Source organism: Lepidochelys kempii, chromosome 1, assembly GCF_965140265.1.
Source record: "Lepidochelys kempii isolate rLepKem1 chromosome 1, rLepKem1.hap2, whole genome shotgun sequence".
Taxonomy (NCBI): Eukaryota; Metazoa; Chordata; order Testudines; family Cheloniidae; genus Lepidochelys; species Lepidochelys kempii.
In genome coordinates this window covers 350,976,117-350,995,548 of record NC_133256.1, presented here as the reverse complement: position 1 = coordinate 350,995,548, position 19,432 = coordinate 350,976,117, and the positions used below count along the sequence as shown (strand labels likewise).

Genomic DNA, 19,432 nt, shown 5'->3' with positions numbered 1-19,432 from the left:
TTCTCCCCCCATCAGTTCACAGAACCACCACCCACCTCCTCCCACATGCCAGCTCTGCTGTGACCCCCATGGGAGCCAGGCAGGGCCGGGCCGGGTCGAGTCAGGGTCATGTCTCCCAGCCACAGCCCATTAAACCCAAAAGCGGGTGCCTCCAGCCTGCACCCGAACAAAGGTGTGAGCCCTCATCTTCCACTTGCTGCCCCCTGGCACTCCCACCGCTGGGTCTCCTCGTGGGCAGGGACTGGCTCCTTCTACACCTGCCCAGCGCCCAGCACAATGGGGCCTGAACTTGCCAGGGGCTCTGGGTGCTGCCAGCCCACACACAACAGCAGGACGGGTGAGAGGAAGGCCCCTGTCTGCAGCGTGGGACGCGCCCCTGGGTGGGGCAGAGGGAAAGGGTCAGAGACGCAGGCTGGCATCCCCAGTGGGCTTCCATTTGAAGTCTTAGAAGGGGTTAAAAATAACTTTCCCAGCCAGAGCCAAGGCAGACCCCCTCCCTTCAGGGCTGGTCCTCCGGCTGCTCTGGCGCTGGCGACAGGGAGTTTGCTTGGGGAGCTGACGGGGCACTAGAGGGCGGGGGGAAGTTCCAGGCTTCATGGGGCTCAGAGCTGCCACAGGCATTTTGCTCTGTCCTCACTAGAAAACACATTCCCCCACTCTCCAAACTTCCTGAGCTCTGGGCCCCAGCCAGGCAGCACGAGCCGGCCCCAGCCCGGTGGGAGCGAGTGCACCTGGCAGGGAGGGGGGGCTCTGCGGGAGTCAGACTAGCAGCTTCTTTCGCATCCCAGGAGTCGGGCCTTTTCCCTGGAGCCTCCGTCCCCGAGAGCAGCGGCTCTGACGGGGAGCTCCCCGCAAATAGCTGCCCCACCTCCCGGTGCGCGCCTTCAAATCCCTCCTTTGCCTACTAAACGCTCCGGAGCCCGGCCTACGACGCTGACCAGTCCCCTCTGCTTCCCTGACAGCCTGGCTGCGTCCAGCTCTTGGCTCCCGTCTGACACTTCGATTGCCAGCTCCCTGGGCAGGGGCAGCCTTTTGTTCTGTCTGTCCAGTGCCTGGCACAGGGGGGGTTGGGCCAGGGCTGGGGCTCCCCGGTGTACAAATAGTAAATAACAATCTCACAGGGAATCGCAGGCACTGAAGGGCAACAGACCAGCCTGGACTGAGCAGCCCTGATTCTGTCTAACTCCAAAGCGAAGGGAATATGCCTGCGGCTGGCTAATCGGTCTTTGTGTCTGTGTATGGGGGTGTGAAGTCCAGCACAGCATAACCCAGAGTCAGGTTGTTGCTTCTCACTGGAGAAGCCACCGTGTCCTACAAACTACACTTCACCCACCACTGCCATGCAGCCACCTCTGGGGAGCAACATGCACAGGGATTTAGGCCAGGAAGTGCAAAAAACTCTTCTATCTGACTGAGGCTGCAGGGGGGCTGTAGGGAGGCAGAATGGAGCCATCCAGTTTGGAACGTGGCACGAATATCTGTGACAAGCAAATTCCCATGTGTGAGTTGTCATGGAAACTCAACTTTAAACTCACACTGCTTGTGCCTGGGCACCGACTCAGGCCGGGCACAGAACCAGGAGCATGAGCCCAGCTCAGCAGCCAGCCCCGACACCGGATTCTCCCCGTGTGCCAAACACAACTGGCCAAGCGTGTGGAGTGGGGAATAAACGGGAGGCAGCTGTGACCTGCTCCTGGCCATGGCTCTCGGCAAGGCCCTGGTCTCTGACCTGCTCTTCTGTCCTGCCTCCACCAATGCACTGGCCACGAGCAAACCTGGGCTTGCTCCTCTCGCTGGCAGCTGCCTCCCTGCTGGCCAGCCACCCCCTCTCTGGACTCCAACCATGACCTGCCCGAGAAACTCCCTCCTGCCCTCTCCCCTGCAGTGCCACCCTGGGCCCTGACCCTGCTGCATGCCCCGTCCTGTCCCTTCGCGTGACGCTCACTGGCGGGATTTGCATGGTACGCACTCCCAGGGGGCGGGTGTCACGGAGTCCCCGGGCGATGCTCTGGAGCTGCTCCCCATGAAGCCAGGCAGGACTCTGGGGAAGTCTCCTCTCGGGGAGCAGCCTGTCTGCAGGACACACAGCTTCCACCTTCCTGGGCCTGACCTCGGAGCATTCAGCATCCTCTGCCGCTCCGTGCGCTTCCCACAGCGAGTTCGCCCAGGCGGGGCTCCTGGGGAAGCCAGAGGGTCCTGCCCCCCCAACTCTGCAGTCAGACGGGACTCTCAGCCAGCCAGTAAAACAGAAGGTTTATTAGACGACAGGAACATGGTCTAAAACAGAGCTTGTAGATACAGAGAACAGGACCCCGCAGCTCGGTCCATTTGGGGGGCAGTGAGCTAGACAACCACGTCTGCACTTGACTCCATGTCCCCAGCCAGCCCCAAACTGAAACTCCCTCCAGCCCCTCCTCCCCTGGGTTTTGTCCCTTTCCCGGGCCAGGAGGGCACCTGATTCCTTTGTTCTCCAACCCTTCAGCTCTCACCTTGCAGGGGGGAAGGGCCCAGGCCATCAGTGGCCAAGAAACAGGGTGTCGGCCATTGTCTGTGTCCAGACCCCTGCAACACCTGCCCTCTAGGGCTCTGCAACGATCATACCCCCTTATATCACCACCTAGATACTTAAGAACTGCGTAGGGGAAACTGAGGCACCCCCACACTATTCAGAGGAAACATTAAGAACAGTCCCACTTCATCACAGAGGGCCCTGACCCTGCTGCACGTCCTCCTCCTGTCACGTGGCTTTAGAGGCACTGAGTGGCTTTTGGGCCTGCAAAGTGATACATGGATATTCCCAAGCAGCGGGGAGGCCAGCTCTGTTATCTGCTGGGAACTATTCACTCAGCTACACAGAAAATAAAGTTCAAGGGGTCTCCCCCGACCTCTGTTCCCACCACTAAGGGGCTCAGCAAAGGGCTCTGGGCAACGGCTGAGTTTGCACTAAATGGGGTGTGATGAAGTGGGACTGTTCTTAATGTTTCCTCTGAATAGTGTAGGGGTGCCTCAGTTTCACCTATGCAGTTCTTAAGTCTCTAGGTGGTGGGATAAGAGGGTGTAATTGCTGGAGAGCAAAGGGCCAGGGTACATAAATGGCCGACACTCTGTCTCCTGGCACCTGATGGCCTGGCCCATCCCCCCTGCAAGCTGAGAGCTAAAGGGTTGGAGAACAAAGGAATCCGGTGACCTCCTGGCCCGGGAAAGGGACAAAGCCCAGAGGAGGAGGGGCTGGAGAGAGTTTCAGTTTGGAGCTGGCTGGGACATGGAGTGAAGGGCAGACGTGGTTGTCTGGCTCGCTGCCCTCCCAAAATGGACCCAGCGGAGGGGTCCTGTTCTCTGCACCTGCAACTTCTGTTTTAGACCAACGTTCCTGTCATCTAATAAACCTTCTGTTTTACTGGCTGGCTGAGAGTCATGTCTGACTGCAGAGTTGGGGGGCAGGACCCTCTGGCTTCCCCAGGACCCCGCCTGAGCGGACTCGCTGTGGAAAGCGCACAGAGGGGCAGAGGATGCTGAATGCTCCAAGGTCAGACCCAGGAAGGTGGAAGCTGTGTGAGCTGTGTGTCCTGAAGACAGGCTGCTCACAGAAAGGAGACTTCCCCAGAGTCCTGACTGATTTTGTAGGGAGCAGTTCCAGAGAATCACCCAGGGACACCGTGACATGGGGTGAGACACAAACTCAGCAGGGCTGGACCCTTCTCACTGCCCCTCACCAGCAGGCAAGGAAACTGCCTCTCTGGGGAATGAGAGGCCTGGGGTCACAGACCCTGCACTGCAGCAATGAGTCAGAGCCCTTCTCCCTGGTCTAGCTGGAGACAAACCACTGTCCTGACCCTCTGGGGCTGGGTTTGCCACCCCAACAAATCCATGCCCCCTGGTGAGTGTGGGAGAGAAGACAAGAGTGAGTTGCCCAGGAACGGGGTCCTGGTACTGCCAGACAGACGGACATAGGCCTGCACTCTGCAGTGTGGGAGAGAAGACAAGCACCTGGAACGGCGGGTCCTGGTGCTGCCGGACAGACGGACGTAGGGCTGCACTCGGCCTGGCCTCACCGGTTCCAATGGGAGGAGGTTCTGCGCTGCCAGGGCAGCTGCATGCGGAGAGGAGTCCCAGCCACTTGCAAACCCTGGGCCCATTCCCTCTGCTGCTGCGCTAGGCACTGCAGGGACACCGCGTTGCCAGCCCCACGCACAGAACATCGCCAGACGGGCCCAGGAATCAGGAGATTGTTTCAAAACAGCCCCCTGGGTGATTTTTCATTTGCCTTCTGCCCCTTGGGGGTCACGCAGGTCACATGTTCAGGCTTCTCGCCTCCGCCACGAGGGCTGGAAACGTACTGTTCTTTCTCATGGAAGCTGAGATTCTCAGGGGATCCCAGGACTCCAGGAGCTGGGGCTGCCAGAAAACACCCCAAACAGTGCTACGCTCCTGGCCAAATGGTGGACCTTGGCACCCCGGGCAGTGTGTGGTCACAGAGGGTGCATTGGTGTGCCCTGAAGCCCACAGAGCCATTATGCCTTATTCTCCGACAAGCCCAGGGGATGCCAACAGCCACGAAGGGCCAGGCCAGACCAGCTGAAGGCTCCCAAGAGAAGAGTCTAGTTAAACTGGAGCGAAGGAAACGGTTTCAGTAACTGAGGGCACGTCTACACTACAAGAAAAGCCCACAGCAGCAAGTCCCAGAGCTCCGGTCAGCTGACTGGGGCTTGCACTTGGGAGCTAAAACTAACAATGTAGCTGTTCCGGCTCTCTCAGACCCTCTCCCCTCGCCGGGTTCAGTGCCCGGGCGGGAACATCGACACTGCTGCCTTATCCCCAGAGCACCAGGCTGAGTCAGTTGCCCTGGGCTCTGACCCTCACAGCTGGCAGGTCTTTTCTGCAGTGCGGACGTCCCCAGAGACGTTTGAGAGCTCCCGAGAAGACTGCAGTGACCCCAGACCAGCCAGAAAGGAAGGGATTGAAGGAAAGGTTAAATTCAGAATAACCCCAGCACTGGCAAGGATGGCCACAAACCCGGGTCCCCTCCAACTAGCCACGGCCCAAGGAAAGGGAGACAGTGGAGGAGCCCTGCCTGGAGAGCCCGGTCACGGAGAGCCCGGACCCCCAGCCGTTCCAGGCCACTCCCTGTGTGTCAGTCATTTCACAGAACGCTGATGCCCAGAGCCTGGAATTACAGCCAGACAGACGTGTGCGGGGAACCCGGTCCTCCAGGAGCGCAGCAGTGCAGAGACTTACAGACGTCACAAACCCTTGCTCCAAAGGGAACCCGAGCTGCTTGGCAGGTCTGGGCAAAGACGGGAGCTGGGGTCACTACAGGGCAAAGGCGCTGCACTGGAGTGACCTGAACTGCATTTCATAGAATCATAGAATATCAGGGTTGGAAGGGACCCCAGAAGGTCATCTAGTCCAACCCCCTGCTCGAAGCGGGACCAATTCCCAGTTAAATCATCCCAGCCAGGGATTTGTCAAGCCTGACCTCAAAAACCTCTAAGGAACGAGATTCAACCACCTCCCTAGGTAACGCATTCCAGTGTTTCACCACCCTCCTAGTGAAAAAGATTTTCCTAATATTCAGCCTAAATCTCCCCCACTGCAACTTGAGACCATTACTCCTCGTTCTGTCATCTGCTACCATTGAGAACAGTCTAGAGCCATCCTCTTTGGAACCCCCTTTCAGGTAGTTGAAAGCAGCTATCAAATCCCCCCTCATTCTTCTCTTCCGTAGACTAAACAATCCCAGTTCCCTCAGCCTCTCCTCATAAGTCATGTGTTCCAGTCCCCTAATCATTTTTGTTGCCCTTCGCTGGACTCTCTCCAATTTATCCACATCCTTCTTGAAGTGTGGGGCCCAAAACTGGACACAGTACTCCAGATGAGGCCTCACCAATGTCTAATAGAGGGGAACGATCACGTCCCTCGATCTGCTCGCTATGCCCCTACTTATACATCCCAAAATGCCATTGGCCTTCTTGGCAACAAGGGCACACTGCTGACTCATATCCAGCTTCTCGTCCACTGTCACCCCTAGGTCCTTTTCCGCAGAACTGCTGCCTAGCCATTCGGTCCCTAGTCTGTAGCGGTGCATTGGGTTCTTCCATCCTAAGTGCAGGACCCTGCACTTATCCTTATTGAACCTCATCAGATTCCTTTTGGCCCAATCTTCCAATTGGTCTAGGTCCTTCTGTATCCTATCCCTCCCCTCCAGCGTATCTACCACTCCTCCCAGTTTAGTATCATCCGCAAATTTGCTGAGAGTGCAATCCACACCATCCTCCAGATCATTTATGAAGATATTGAACAAAACCGGCCCCAGGACCGACCCTTGGGGCACTCCACTTGACACCGGCTGCCAACTAGACATGGAGCCATTGATCACTACCCGTTGAGCCCGACAATCTAGCCAGCTTTCTATCCACCTTGTAGTGCATTCATCCAGCCCGTACTTCCTTAACTTGCTGACAAGAATACTGTGGGAGACCGTGTCAAAAGCTTTGCTAAAGTCAAGAAACAATACATCCACTGCTTTCCCTTCATCCACAGAACCAGTAATCTCATCATAAAAGGCGATTAGATTAGTCATTTCTGCACTTTCTAGGCCTTGGGGTCTATTTTAACTCTAACCTGACCAGAATTCCCTGCAATTCTGATCACTCTCAGGTACTCCTCTGCCCCTCACCAGTCCAGCACCGGAGCCCCCTGATTTCATCTTCGCCCCCCCGGGGGGAAGGGTCACTTTTGTAACTGCAAGAGTCTTGCAGGGGGGGGTTACTTTCCAGTTCCTGCTCTTGTCCCCGCCTCTCTCAGCTCAGTACGATGTTAAAGGTGTGACATGCCAGGCAAGCATCACCAAAGTGTTAAAAGGAAAAAACGAAAAGTGAGGCAGAGCTGGTCAAAAAAAGTAGAACAAAACGTTTTCCTGCCAGACAACAGGGTTTCATTGAAACCGTCTTCAAGAAAAGGTCACTTCCAGCAGGATTCTCTCTCAGGGAAGTTGGCCTGAAACGTTTTGAGTCAATGTTAGTCTCTACCTCAGCCAGGGCTGCTGCAGTGCCTCATGGGAGCTGTAGTTCCAAGGGCCTCAGGCTCCCATTCCCCGCGGCTGCTCTTGCGCCCTGGCCAGACTACATCTGCCTTGATGCACTGTGGTCACTCCCTGGGGCTGATCACAAGGCATTATTTGGAGTTTTAATCCAACCAAGGAACAGGCCTGAGAGGCCCTGCAGCAGCCCCAGCAGGCAGAGCTCACTGCCAACCCTAGCAAAACCTTTTCACCATTTCTGAATCAATGTGTTTGATTTTTCCTTCCTGTGACAAGTCTGGCTGTTTGCCATGATCCCCTTTTCCAAGGAGCTGCAGGCAGAGCCCTCATGCCCCTGCTGGGGTGTGTACGACTTGCCCAGGACCAAACTTCACAGGACTCTGGGGGTTGAAGCTTCTGTACCCACTTGCCTTCGCTGGCCGTTTCTGACAGCAGCTTGGCCAGCTCCCAAACTTCCCCAAGTCAGGCCTCCCCAATCACAGAAGTGGCACAAAACCAGGAGATTTTTAAAAAGAACAAACGTGGGATTGTTTTTCTGTGCCCTCTGGCTCTGTACCCCAGACCTGGATTCTCATTCCCCTTCTAAGCGTCGGGTGCTGGCCTGCTGGGGACCTCATGAGGTCAGCAAGAGCCAGGGGTCTGACGTGGGGGGCGATAAAGTTCCCAGGGATCTACCACGATCCCCAGCAGCTCTTGTGAGCTTTGGAAGGCAGCCAGGAGGCAGCTCTGCAGCAGGACGGGAGGCGAAGTCCAAGGGTAGGAGCTCTCTCAGCTCGGAGGGAAGGGCCGTTCACAGCTCTTCAGCGAACCCCCGCTGGAGACCCCCTACCCTTAGCACTCCCCAGCAGTCACTAATGAGCAATGTCCCAAAGAAGCCTGCCCTGCCCCAGGAGGGGGCTCTGCACTTGGCCTCGCTGGTGGTTTCCAGGGGGAGTGGCACGCCAGACGGGCGTGGGAAGCAGTTGAGGCTGTGATCACCACCTAGAGTTTGTCCAAGTCCTGGCTTCCAGAAACAGCTTCTCTGAGTCTCCTGAAATGTGGGCTAGTCAGCGCCCGCCGGCCACAGCCACACGTGCAAAGCCCTGGGAGAGAAGGACCCTGGAGGGGTGTTCTGGAGTGGGACACACCTGGGGCTCCTGGCGGAAAGCAGCTCTCAGGCTGTGCGTGCCGGCCGCTGCCTCTCCACGATAAACCACCAGTGAAGTTTCTAGGTCAAGCCGCTGGTTTGCTACTGCCTGACGCGAGAGCCCCCGAGTGCTCCCGGTGTGAGGGAAGCTTCCTCCGTCTGGCTCTCCCAGCCCCTCAACGGCTCCACCAGGCACCAGCCCCAGCCCCGTCTTGCCAGGCACCAGCCCGCAGCGGGAAGGACCATTCCAGAGCACGCTCCTCTGGGCTTGGGGCTACCGCCGAACTTACTGGGGGCGGGGAGGGCTGGCCACTGCCTGCATCTGGGGATGCTGCCTGTTGCCGCCTGCCTGCCCCTAGGAGTTACCAGAGCAAGGCCTGGCTGCTCCCAGCTCCCCCAGGCCGCCATAGCCCAGAAACCCCTGTCTGAGAAAACTCGGATCCGTCCCCTTTGGGCCCCGGCTAGGAGAGGGGCGGTGCTCTGGACGAGGGGGCTGTGCTGCTGGCCTGGCTGCTGCCAGATGCTCCGTTTCCTTGGCACATGGCCTCTGAGATTGTCCAGATCTCTCTTCAGCCCACCCCTGCCTGCCTTCCTCCTGGCAGGATTTGGAGGAAGGAGGGGCTGCCGGGGGGGGGAAGGGGCTGTTGCATGGGAGGGTCAGAAGATCATGTTGCCAGCAGCCCCCGCCCCATACAGGAGGCAGCAGAGTGCACCCCATGGGGCCTTCTGCAAGGGAGGGGGTCTCCTCGAAATAGAAGCTGAGCATCATCGTGCCCCCCTGGCCGAGGCAGGGTGCTGCTTGTGGGAGGCTGCTGGCCCCATGGGAGTGGGATGGAGCTGACTCCTCTTGTTTCATAGGACGTGGGGGAAGGGTTGTTTCCTGGAGTCTCTTCAGCCCCAGAAACAGCACCCCAGGGTCACACCCCAGGGCGATGGGGGGGCGTCTCAGGCCTAGGGGCTGCGGAAGGGCGGCTTTGCCTGGGGGCTCTGCTGGGCCAGGCTGTGAGGCCATGTGCAGGCTCTGAGGGGAGCCCCTGGGGCCTGTCCCCTCCAGGGTGTTGTGCAAACACACCAGTGAGGGGGAGGGAAGCAGATACCTGCCCCTGGCATGGTGAGATTTCACTGGGTGCTGGGCGTGTGAGGCGGAGGGTGGTAAGTTCCCTGAGCACTAACCACTCGCTCGTGGGTGGGAAGGGCAGGCCGAGGGTGGCGCAGCCGGGCCTGTCTCTAAAGGCAGAATGTTAGGAGCGAGCTCAGCTGGAGCATGGAGGGGACAGGCTCCTGCAGGGGAGGTGGGCAGGGCTGCTTCTGGGACCTGATCTCTCTCCCTCCTCGGAGCACTGAGTCCAACTGCGGTGCCTTGGGGCAGGGATCAGCCTCCATTTGCCTGGAGAACACTGAGCGCAGCCAGGAGGCTGCAGAACAATAATCAAACCACGGTAAATCTAACCCTCCCCTGCTCCGTGGGTGGATTCCCCAACCAGCAGGGACGGAGGGAGAGAGGAGCATGGGGGCCAGGTCCCCATGTTAGTTTCCCCTCATGCTAAGCACTGCTCCTCCCATCTGCAACGGGCAGTCAGCCCTTGGGGCGCCTTCTTGGAGACAGGACTCTGCTCGGCTGTTAGGGCCCGTCTGCACTGGCCTTAGACACCCGCGGCTGGCCCAGGTGCCATGGTGGGAGGGAAACGCGCAAGTGGGGAACTCACGGACGAACCCAAGACGATCTGGGACAGGTTCAGAACTGGAGGAGGAAAGAACCAGCTGGGGAAATGCAGGCAAGGCCCCTCAGAGGAAGCCGCCCCGAACCCCGTGGAGGGAGACAGTGGGGGGTGGAGAGGAGCTGGTGCCCCTCCCACCACAGGGGCTGTCTTAGCCCCTACCCAGGCCCATGACTCTATTCCCCAGCTGTCCTACCATGCAGGGACCCTGGGGCTGGGGGAATCAGGAGATGAACAGCACTTCCCTCACTTCCTTCTCCCACTCCCATCATGGTACCGGCCTTTTGCTGCCCCCAGGCACGGATGGCATCAGGCACCCCCCCATCCCAATGCCTCTGCATGACTCGCTGCTTCCACCAGGCCCACAGACACAACGAGAAAGATACCGGTGGGTGCACGCCCGCCCCCCGTGTCTGTCTGACCAGTGCATGCCTCAGGGCAGGCGCTGGGCTGCCGTGGGCCCCCCACCCAGGGCTCAGCAAAGCCTGGGGGCTGGTCTAACAGCAACTGCCAGTCACGGCTCTCCACGTGCCAAGGCCACAGCTCAGAGGCCGGTCACAGCGCAGGAGGAGCCGCTAAGCCCAGCTATCGCCTGCACAGGACAGCCCCTGCCTGGCTGAAACATGGCTGTGACCCGAGAGCGGAGGACAGGCTGCCCTTTCTGCAAGGGGGGAGGGAATGTTTCTCCCCTGGTGCAGTAACCGTCGTTCTTCGAGACGCCTGGCCCTGCGGGTCTGCCACTCCAGGTGCACGCGCCTCTCGGGCCCGCGGTCGGAGATTTTGAGCTAGCAGCGCCCATTCGGCCCCCGCACGTGCCCAGTGCCTCCTCGTGGCAGACACCAAGGCTGTGTAAGGGTGCATGGGCAAACCTCCCTCAGTTCCTTAGGGAACAACGGAAGCAGAGAGGAAGGAGGGTGGGTCGTGGTGCACCCACAGGGGCACACACCTCGAAGAACTCGTTACTGCATGGGGTGAGCAATGCTTCCTTCTTCTAGTAGGCTCCTGCTGGCCCTGTGAGAGGAAGGGAGCAGCTGCTGTTTAGAGGACACTTGGTGGCCGTGGAGGACAGTTGGGCGGCCCTCTTCCTCAGAGATCTGTCTCTCTTTCTGGGCAGTTTCCTGCCCATAGGTGCGTAAAGGCCCCAGGGATGTAGGGCAGCCCTGGAGTCCTTCAGCGTGTGCAGGGAGACATTTGCGGTCTCCGAGAAAGCGTATGACCTTCAAAGGCGTGGCACTCCACAGTGCTCTGAACACCTCTCCGACCCCGGAAGTTGGAACCACGGTGCCCTGCACACAACTACCGCTGGCGAGATGGATCTGGCAGCAGCGTCCGCGGCACCTGGGTGCTCCTGGAGAGCCATTCTGGCCAATAGTTTGCCCGCCACAACTACGGACTGGAGTTGCTCCTGGCAGTCTTGTGGCTGCTGTTCAATAAAGGCTGTGAGCTTGTTGCCATGAGTAAAGTTGTATTTGGCCATGGACCATCTGACAGCCCAGGATCCAGAACTGCAGGGCTTTCATCCAAAGAGATTTAGTCACTTTGGTTCTGGTCATGGGGGGAGTTCTCAAAAAGGGCTGCTTGCTCCACTCATTTGCTGCACCCACCACTAAGGGGTTGGGGGGAGGGGTTGGAAAATAAAAAGTGGAATCCTTAAGGGGCATGGAGCGCTTCATATCTGCGAATAGTGGCCGGTGTCTGCCCTGCCATCTGAGCCGGATTCTCCCTGCACGAAGGTGGATTTCCAAAGGGGTCCCCAGGGGAACCCCTCACAGAAACTGAGGCGATCGACGGGGAGTCCTGTTCCTCCACATCCTCCCATGGGGGCTGGGGGGCAGCCAGTGAGGACAGAGGAGCGTCCTGGGCCATGAAATGGCCACTCAGAGTCGGAGATCTCGCAGGTCACAACGACGGGGACGCTGGTTCATCCAACAGCACGAGATCCCTGGGAGTGCCAGAATTCCTGGGTGGTACCGGAGAGGACCCTGTGCCGACGCCAGAGCCGAAGACACTGGTGACAATGGGCATGCTGCAGGAGTTGCAGGGGTCAGGCACCCGTGCTCGCACAGTGCCCCCGGCTGAGCTGCGTGGGTGGGTGCCGAAGGCTGGGTCAAGGCACTCGATGGGACCAGCGGCTGAACGAGTGCTTCAGGGCCCGTGGCAGGGCCGAGCTTGAGGGGACCTGGTGCTTTCTCTCTCCACTGGAGCCATGCGCCCCATCCTTGGAGCGCCAGGCTTGGCGGGCCTGCTGGGGCCGGAAGGAGAGCCCTCGGGCTCAGCCGTACCCTCGGTGACGGCTCTTTTGGAGTTGGCTCCTTAGAGTTAAAAGTTTGTGCTCCACTTTTTGGCTTTCCTTTCGGAGGAGAAGCACGCCCCAAGGTTGATGGGGTGCTGGGTCTGGCTGAGGACAGATGTATTGGGGGGAGGGGGAGGAGATTTACCCAGAGGGCGGCTGCAGGGAACATCCCATGGCCAACAGTCTGAGCTTCATCCCCCTGTCCTTCCTAGCCCTGGCCTAAAGAGCCAAGGAGAAGTTGCACTTCTGGGAGATGGGGGACTCCACTCGGCACTGGACTGTCGCTTGCCAATGCAGCACCCCAGCAAGAGATGCAGTGTTAGAAGCCTGGCGAACCGGGCAACCCTACCAGGAGGGGACAGGTCTTCCTGGGGAAAGGAGAAGGAAGAAGCCGTACTCTCACCTTAGCTCACTATTACTAATCACTAAACAGTCAACTACTACCACAAACTAACTGAAGAAGGAGAAAAGGCCGAGTACACTCTAGGAGGACATGCTGCTGCTCCGTCTCAGGCTGAGGCGGTAGAGAAGGAACCTGCTCTGAGCAGGGGGTGGGACTAGATGACCTCCTGAGGTCCCTTCCAACCCTGATCTTCTATGATTCTATGAGGGTGGTTTGCCCGCACACACCTACACAGCCGGGGTGTCTGCCACAAGGAGGCACTGGGCGCAGGCATGGGCCGAACAGACACTGCTAGCTAGAAATCTCCCAGCGAGGGCTGGAGATGTGCATGAGCCCCTGAAGCGGAGCACCCATAGGGGCAAACCCTGCTGAAGGCTCCAGGTCTGGTCTACAGCTACTGGTACGTCAAGAGACCTGCCTGCTTCCCACCTGGAGGCAGCTGAGACCTTAACCTAGGTTGGTAACCAAGGAAAAGCCCTGGCCATGTGGCAGTCAGACGGCACTTTGATCGCATACGTCCCGCATGGAGCTGCTCAGACCCTGACAGCTCTGCCCCGCTCAGACTTCGAGAGGGCCTTGCTCTGAAGGCTGAGCCCAGCCCCAGCAGAGTAACACAAAGCAGGCCCAACAATCCCGGGCTCCGTCTCATTTCACAGAGAGGGGAAGAGACTCCCGCAAGGTCACAAGGAAATGGCAGAGCTGGACGCGAACCAGGCTATCAGCTGCACCGCACAGGTAGACGCCAAGCACCCAGGTTGTAGGGAGGAGCAACAGCAGCGCCAGCCCAGAGAGGGAAATCTGGGCAGCCCCGTGAACCGGCCAGCGCATTATAGGTGCCCTGTGAAGGGTTTGTAAACCTCAGTCTTGTGCCCTTCCCGATGGAGAAGGGGGCCTGGGAGGGGTTATGTTAACCAGCGTTTAGCTCCTGCTTGTCTGTTCCCTCCACAGTGCTGGTACGCAGGGCTGGGCCCTGCCTAGGGCTCTCGGGGATGGCTATTGTGGGCGCTCAGCACCTTCAGCGAAGAAGCCAGGATGCTAACTGTGTGCCAAGACTTCCTTTCTCCCCCATGTTAACCAACCACCGGAGTTCAACAAACCCCAACCCCAGAGCACAACTCCCCTCTCCTCCCAGCGCCCCGGTTCCTGCCCCTTGGCTTGCAGGTGGCCCTGTCCCATTGGCTCTCCAGTCAGCCTGCCCAGTGGGACTTGGATTTCTACAGCAGAAAAACTAGCATCTCTCTGCTGTCCATGAGTGCCAGGCCGAGGCAAAGCCCAGCCCTTGTTTGCTCCGCCACTTGTGGAGACTGGGTGACGCGGACCATGGTTCTGATGCACTCGGGCAATCCCCATGTTTGCACCTGCTCATCTTTACACATGGCCTAGGAGGGACCCCACCAGCAACCAGCCATGAAAATCCCCCTGCAACCGAGTGCCACATGGTACAGCCACAGAGCCACACTCGAGGGCAGCCTTTTCGCTCCTGTCCTCACGGGGCCTCCTGTCTGGGGATCTCTGACTTCTATCCGGCGGGCACAGGGCCACCCTGCCACTTGCCAGCGAGCTCTGGAAGGTCAGGGACAATCCTGGGAACCTCCCTGCTCGAGGGACTGCAGTGGTCCTGACCCTGATCTCTCCTGCCCACATGCCCCCCCAACCCCCGCTTCCCGTTTCACCCTGGAATGGGAGGGAGAAGACACAGGCCCAGCAGCTCCCCCATTGGAGGCTTGGAAGCTCCCCAGCCAGCCAGTGCCAGGATCGGTTCCCGGCCGGGGTAACGCGCCCACCTCCATGGGAGCAGAGCGCGGCTCCAGCCCGAGGAGTCTGGGGCAGTGTTGATCTCGGCAACGGGAGCTGAGGGCCTGTGGGGATGGGCCCCTGGGAAACGCCAGGAGTAACAACAAGCAAAGTGGAGCCAGAACAGAGGAGAGCAAGGGATCGACTTCCCAGGAAAGATTAAACCAGCTAAATCTGTCGAGTTGGGCTCAACGGGGGCGGGGGAGGGGACGTGCTCAAAGCCTGCAAATCTCTGGAGGGCGTAAATCCCAAGGACACAGAGCGTGACACCAGGGGTGTAACTAGGGCAAGGACAGGCTGAACAGCCAGATGACATCCTGGCAGAGTATCCGATGGGACTAGGGAATCGTCCCCGGGGAAGGGCCAGGGCCCCTCGTTGCTCCCTGACAGGGGGAGGATCTGGGCGGGAATCGTCTCCAGGGGACGGGATGGGGGTCACAACACTGGGGCATTCAGAGCCCTTGGGAATGGGCACTTGGGGTGGGTCCCAGCCCTGGTCCACAGGATGGACTAGGTGGGATGCAACTGGGCTTTTGGTCTCTAGTTTCTGAGCTTCCATGAGAGGAGGGGTGGGATCAGCCCTACAGCAGCCAAGGGCAGGGGCTCTCCGTCTCTGCCCTCTGTCACACCACGTGGCTAAGATGTTGGCCTGCAGCTGGCTCTCAGAAGTGGGGTCTGTGCCTTGGATGCTGCCCTGCCCCTTGTTTAGGATTCACTCCCCAAACACACCATTTTCTGATAACAGCAGCTGAGGACCGACTCCTCCCCCCGCAGCCCGTACCCCGGGGAACCAGCTGCTAGGAGAGGTCTCAGTCCTGGTGAACAGGGTGGGTCCTGGGGGCCAAAAGGAAATGGGACAGAGAGTGAGGCCCATAGGCTCTGAAGCCTCCACCCCACAAGCTCACTACCTTTGGGGGCAGCTCCCCCCCACACACACCAGCTCGTGGCCCCTGTGGGGCTGGACCCAGCTCCTGCCATGGGGCAGGGGAACCAACCATCAAACCCATGAGATGAAGGCCCTAGGCTACTGGGCTGTGTGCTGAGAGCTGGGGCCTGGGCCGGCTTTGGGACAGGTCCCGGCAGCCTGATGGCTCGTGCTGTGGGAGGCGGGGGCCCACTAGCTGGGCATAGGGAAGCTCTGCCTGGCCTCTCCTCAGGGTTTCCCTGGGAAGCCTGAACCCCCAGACACTTCCCCCAATTTGTCCCCAGGCCAAGGGGAGCTGGCTGGGCAGACTTGGGGGGAGCCCCCTGCCCATGGGCAGGGCTGTCCCAAGCCCTCCACCCGATCCCCCTTGGGGCAGGCCTGGGCCACCAGCCCTGTGGCCCTGCCCTGGAGCTGGGTCAGAGCTGGCCATGCCGGAGCATTGCAGCAGCTGCGGGGGCAGAGACCCAGGCCGGCCCGGGGGGGGCGGGGGAGGAGACCCGACCCAGCCTGGCCATGGGGGGAGACCCGACCCAGCGGGGGGGGGGGCAGGCAGAGACCCAGCCTGGCCCTGGCGGGAGACCCGACCCAGCCTGGCCCTGGCGGGAGACCCGACCCAGCCTGGCCCTGGCGGGAGACCCGACCCAGCCTGGCCCTGGCGGGAGACCCGACCCAGCCCAGCTGGGGGGGGGGGGGGGGGCGGCAGGCAGAGACGCAGCCTGGCCCTGTGCGGGGGGAGGGGGAGAAAGGGAAGAGACCCGACCCAGCCTGGCCCTGGGGGGAGACCCAGCCCAGCGGGGGGGGGCAGGCAGAGACCCAGCCTGGCCCTGGGGGGGGAGGCGGGGAAGACCCAGCCCAGCGTGGGGGGGGGGGCAGACAGAGACCCAGCCCGGCCCGGGGGGAGGGGAGGGGGGAGGAGACCCGACCCAGCCTGGCCCTGGGGGGAGACCCGACCCAGCCCAGCGGGGGGGGCAGGCAGAGACCCAGCCTGGCCCTGGGGGGAGACCCAGCCCAGCCTGGCCCTGGGGGGAGACCCAGCCCAGCCTGGCCCTGGGGGGAGACCCAGCCCAGCGGGGGGGGGGGGCAGGCAGAGACCCAGCCTGGCCCTGGGGGGAGACCCGACCCAGCCTGGCCCTGGGGGGAGACCCAGCCCAGCGGGGGGGGCAGGCAGAGACCCAGCCTGGCCCTGGGGGGGGAGGCGGGGAAGACCCAGCCCAGCGTGGCGGGGGGGCAGACAGAGACCCAGCCCGGCCCGGCGGGGCAGGCAGAGACGCAGCCCGGGGGGCAGAGACCCAGGGCCCCCCCGTGCCGGCCCGGCTGGGGGCTCCGGGCTGTGTCCGGCCGGGCAGGGCGCGGGCCCAGGGGATGCGGGGGCGGCGGGGCCCGGCGAGCTCCGGGCTGCGGAGGGGGCGCGGGCGGGGGTCCCGGCCTGCCGGGCCGGGGGTCCGGGCCCCTCTTACCTGCAGCCCGGCGGGGAGAGCGCGTGGAAGGTGGCGAGGGAGAACATCTCCGCCCGGTCCGCCATCTTCTCCAGCCCCGAGCCCGACTGCGGAGCGAGCCTGGCGCAGGCGGGGAGCGAGCCGGGCAGGGCTGGGCCACACGCGGGGCGGGGAGCGGCGGGGCGGGGCGGGAATCGGGGCTGGATGGGGGGCGGAGAGCTGGATGGGGGGTGTATGGGGGCAGGGGGCTGTACAGAGGGACGAGAGCGGGGGATGAGGGGGGGCGGAGAGCTGTGTCGGGGGCTGTATGGGGGGCAGAGCGCACCGGGAGGCTCTATGGGGGGGGGTCAGAGCTGGAGGGGGCAGGGCCGGGGAGCTGGGAGGGCGGGGGATCAGAGCTGGGGGGCAGAGCTGTATGGGGGCAGGTCCGGGCCGGGGGTTGTATGGGGGGTCAGAGCTGTAGGGGGCAGGGCCGGGGAGCTGGGAGGGCGGGGGATCAGAGCTGGGGGGGGTGGGCAGAGCTGTACGGGGGACAGGTCCGGGCGGGGGGCTGTATGGGGCGAGGGGGCTGTACAGAGGGGCCAGGGCAGGGGGCTGTATGGGGGGCAGAGCGCACCGGGAGGCTCTATGGGGGGGGGGGTCAGAGCTGGAGGGGGCAGGGCCGGGGAGCTGGGAGGGCGGGGGATCAGAGCTGGGGGGCAGAGCTGTATGGGGGCAGGTCCGGGCCGGGGGTTGTATGGGGGGGTCAGAGCTGTAGGGGGCAGGGCCGGGGACCTGGGAGGGCGGGGGATCAGAGCTGGGGGGGCAGAGCTGTATGGGGGCAGGTCCGGGCCGGGGGTTGTATGGGGGGGTCAGAGCTGTAGGGGGCAGGGCCGGGAGCTGGGAGGGAGGGAGGATCAGAGCTGGGGGGGGTGGGCAGAGCTGTATGGGGGCAGGTCCGGGCCGGGGGTTGTATGGGGGGGTCAGAACTGTAGGGGGCAGGGCCGGGGAGCTGGGAGGGCGGGGGATCAGAGCTGGGGGGGGGTGGGCAGAGCTGTACGGGGGACAGGTCCGGGCGGGGGGCTGTATGGGGCGAGGGGGCTGTACAGAGGGGCCAGGGCAGGGGGCTGTATGGGGGGCAGAGCGCACCGGGAGGCTCGGGGGGGGGGGGGGTCAGAGCTGGAGGGGGCAGGGCCGGGGAGCTGGGAGGGCGGGGGATCAGAGCTGGGGGGGGTGGGCAGAGCTGTACGGGGGACAGGTCCGGGCGGGGGGCTGTATGGGGCGAGGGGGCTGTACAGAGGGGCCAGGGCAGGGGGCTGTATGGGGGGCAGAGCGCACCGGGAGGCTCTATGGGGGGGGTCAGAGCTGGAGGGGGCAGGGCCGGGGAGCTGGGAGGGCGGGGGATCAGAGCTGGGGGGGCAGAGCTGTATGGGGGCAGGTCCGGGCCGGGGGTTGTATAGGGGGGTCAGAGCTGTAGGGGGCAGGGCCGGGAGCTGGGAGGGAGGGAGGATCAGAGCTGGGGGGGGTGGGCAGAGCTGTACGGGGCACAGGTCCGGGCGGGGGGCTGTATGGGGCGAGGGGGCTGTACAGAGGGGCCAGGGCAGGGGGCTGTATCGGGGGGCGGAGGCTGCGCCCCCCTTACTGCAGACCCCGGCCCGAGCGCTTTGCCCCGTCCATCCCCCGCCGGCGGGCCGGGCCGATGCTCGCAGCCCCGCTGGCTCCCCGGGCCAGGCCCAGCCGCTGCTGGAGGCGGAGCCCGCGGGCCGAGCCCAGAGCCAGGGACCGGGCCGGCTGCAGCGCCCGGGGGCGGCCGGCGGAGCGGCGGGGCTGGGGTCCCCGCTGGCCCGGCCCGGGCGCAGGGAAGGCGGCGGGAGCTGTCCGCAGGCTGGTGCTGATCAGCCGGGCGCTGTCCCGGGCCCGGGGTGCTGCAGGGCGGAGCTCGGGGCTGCGCCGGGGGGCGAGGCGCTGGCGGGTCTCAGCCCAGCCCCGCGGGAAGGGGCCCCGCAGCCCGGCCCCGCAGCGGCAGCTGGGCAGGGAAGGACCCCGGCTGTCCGCTCAGCCCAGCCCGGCTCACAGCAGCGGCCGCGGGGGAAGGAGCCGGGGGCAACGCCGGGGAATACCAGTTTGCCGGGCCTCGGGCTGGCTGAGAGGCCCACGGGCTGGGGCTGGGCCTGGGCCTCCCAGCAGCGAGGCTGCGGGTGAGTCTCACCCCCAGAGACAGACGCTGCGTTTTCTGGCTTTTCTCTCCCCCCTTTGCATGTGTTTGGCTCCTCGGGCCCACTCCCGCTAGCCCCTTCCCTTGCCCCACAGAGCAGCGACGCCCAGGGGGCTGGCAGAGGAGGGTTTCTGTCCTTTCATGCTCCCTCCAGCGAAGGGGAAAGGGAGCAGGGGGGCTTGTTGAAATAAACCCCTTACTTAGTACGTGACCTTTCAGATGCGTTCATGATTGTACCTTCTTTTCTGTGTCTTTAGCGGAGGGTCCCCAGGGTGTTTCAGGGGGCGTTTGCCATGGGGCTAAGCAGCCTGAGGTGTCTGTGTACCAAACCCGCTTCCACGGGGGCACTTACAGCGGGACATTTGACTCTTTGGGTTCCTCTGTTCCACCAGAGTTAATACAGACCGTCCTGTCCCCCTGGGGCGGGGAAAGCCTCGGCTAGGGGAGGGGGTAGTTTGCTGGGCCTGTCCCAGAGCTGGGGGGCAGTGTGTGCATCGGGGGCCT

General features: G+C 62.2%; 1 protein-coding gene across 3 annotated transcripts in view; it reads right to left on the bottom strand.

Annotated features, from left to right (window-relative positions):
* MAPK8IP2 (mitogen-activated protein kinase 8 interacting protein 2) overlaps window positions 1-16,920 on the bottom strand; it is a 62,631-nt gene extending 45,711 nt beyond the window's left edge. For 2 of the 3 annotated variants that reach the window (XM_073329050.1, XM_073329051.1), the window contains exon 1: window positions 16,756-16,916. In XM_073329050.1, coding sequence (XP_073185151.1) covers window positions 16,756-16,820 — 65 coding nt within the window. In that variant the 5' untranslated portion in view covers window positions 16,821-16,916. Of the gene's footprint in view, window positions 1-16,755 lie in introns of all 3 variants that reach the window. The other variant, XM_073329052.1, reaches the window with a different exon arrangement.
* Window positions 16,921-19,432: the final 2,512 nt, after the last annotated feature.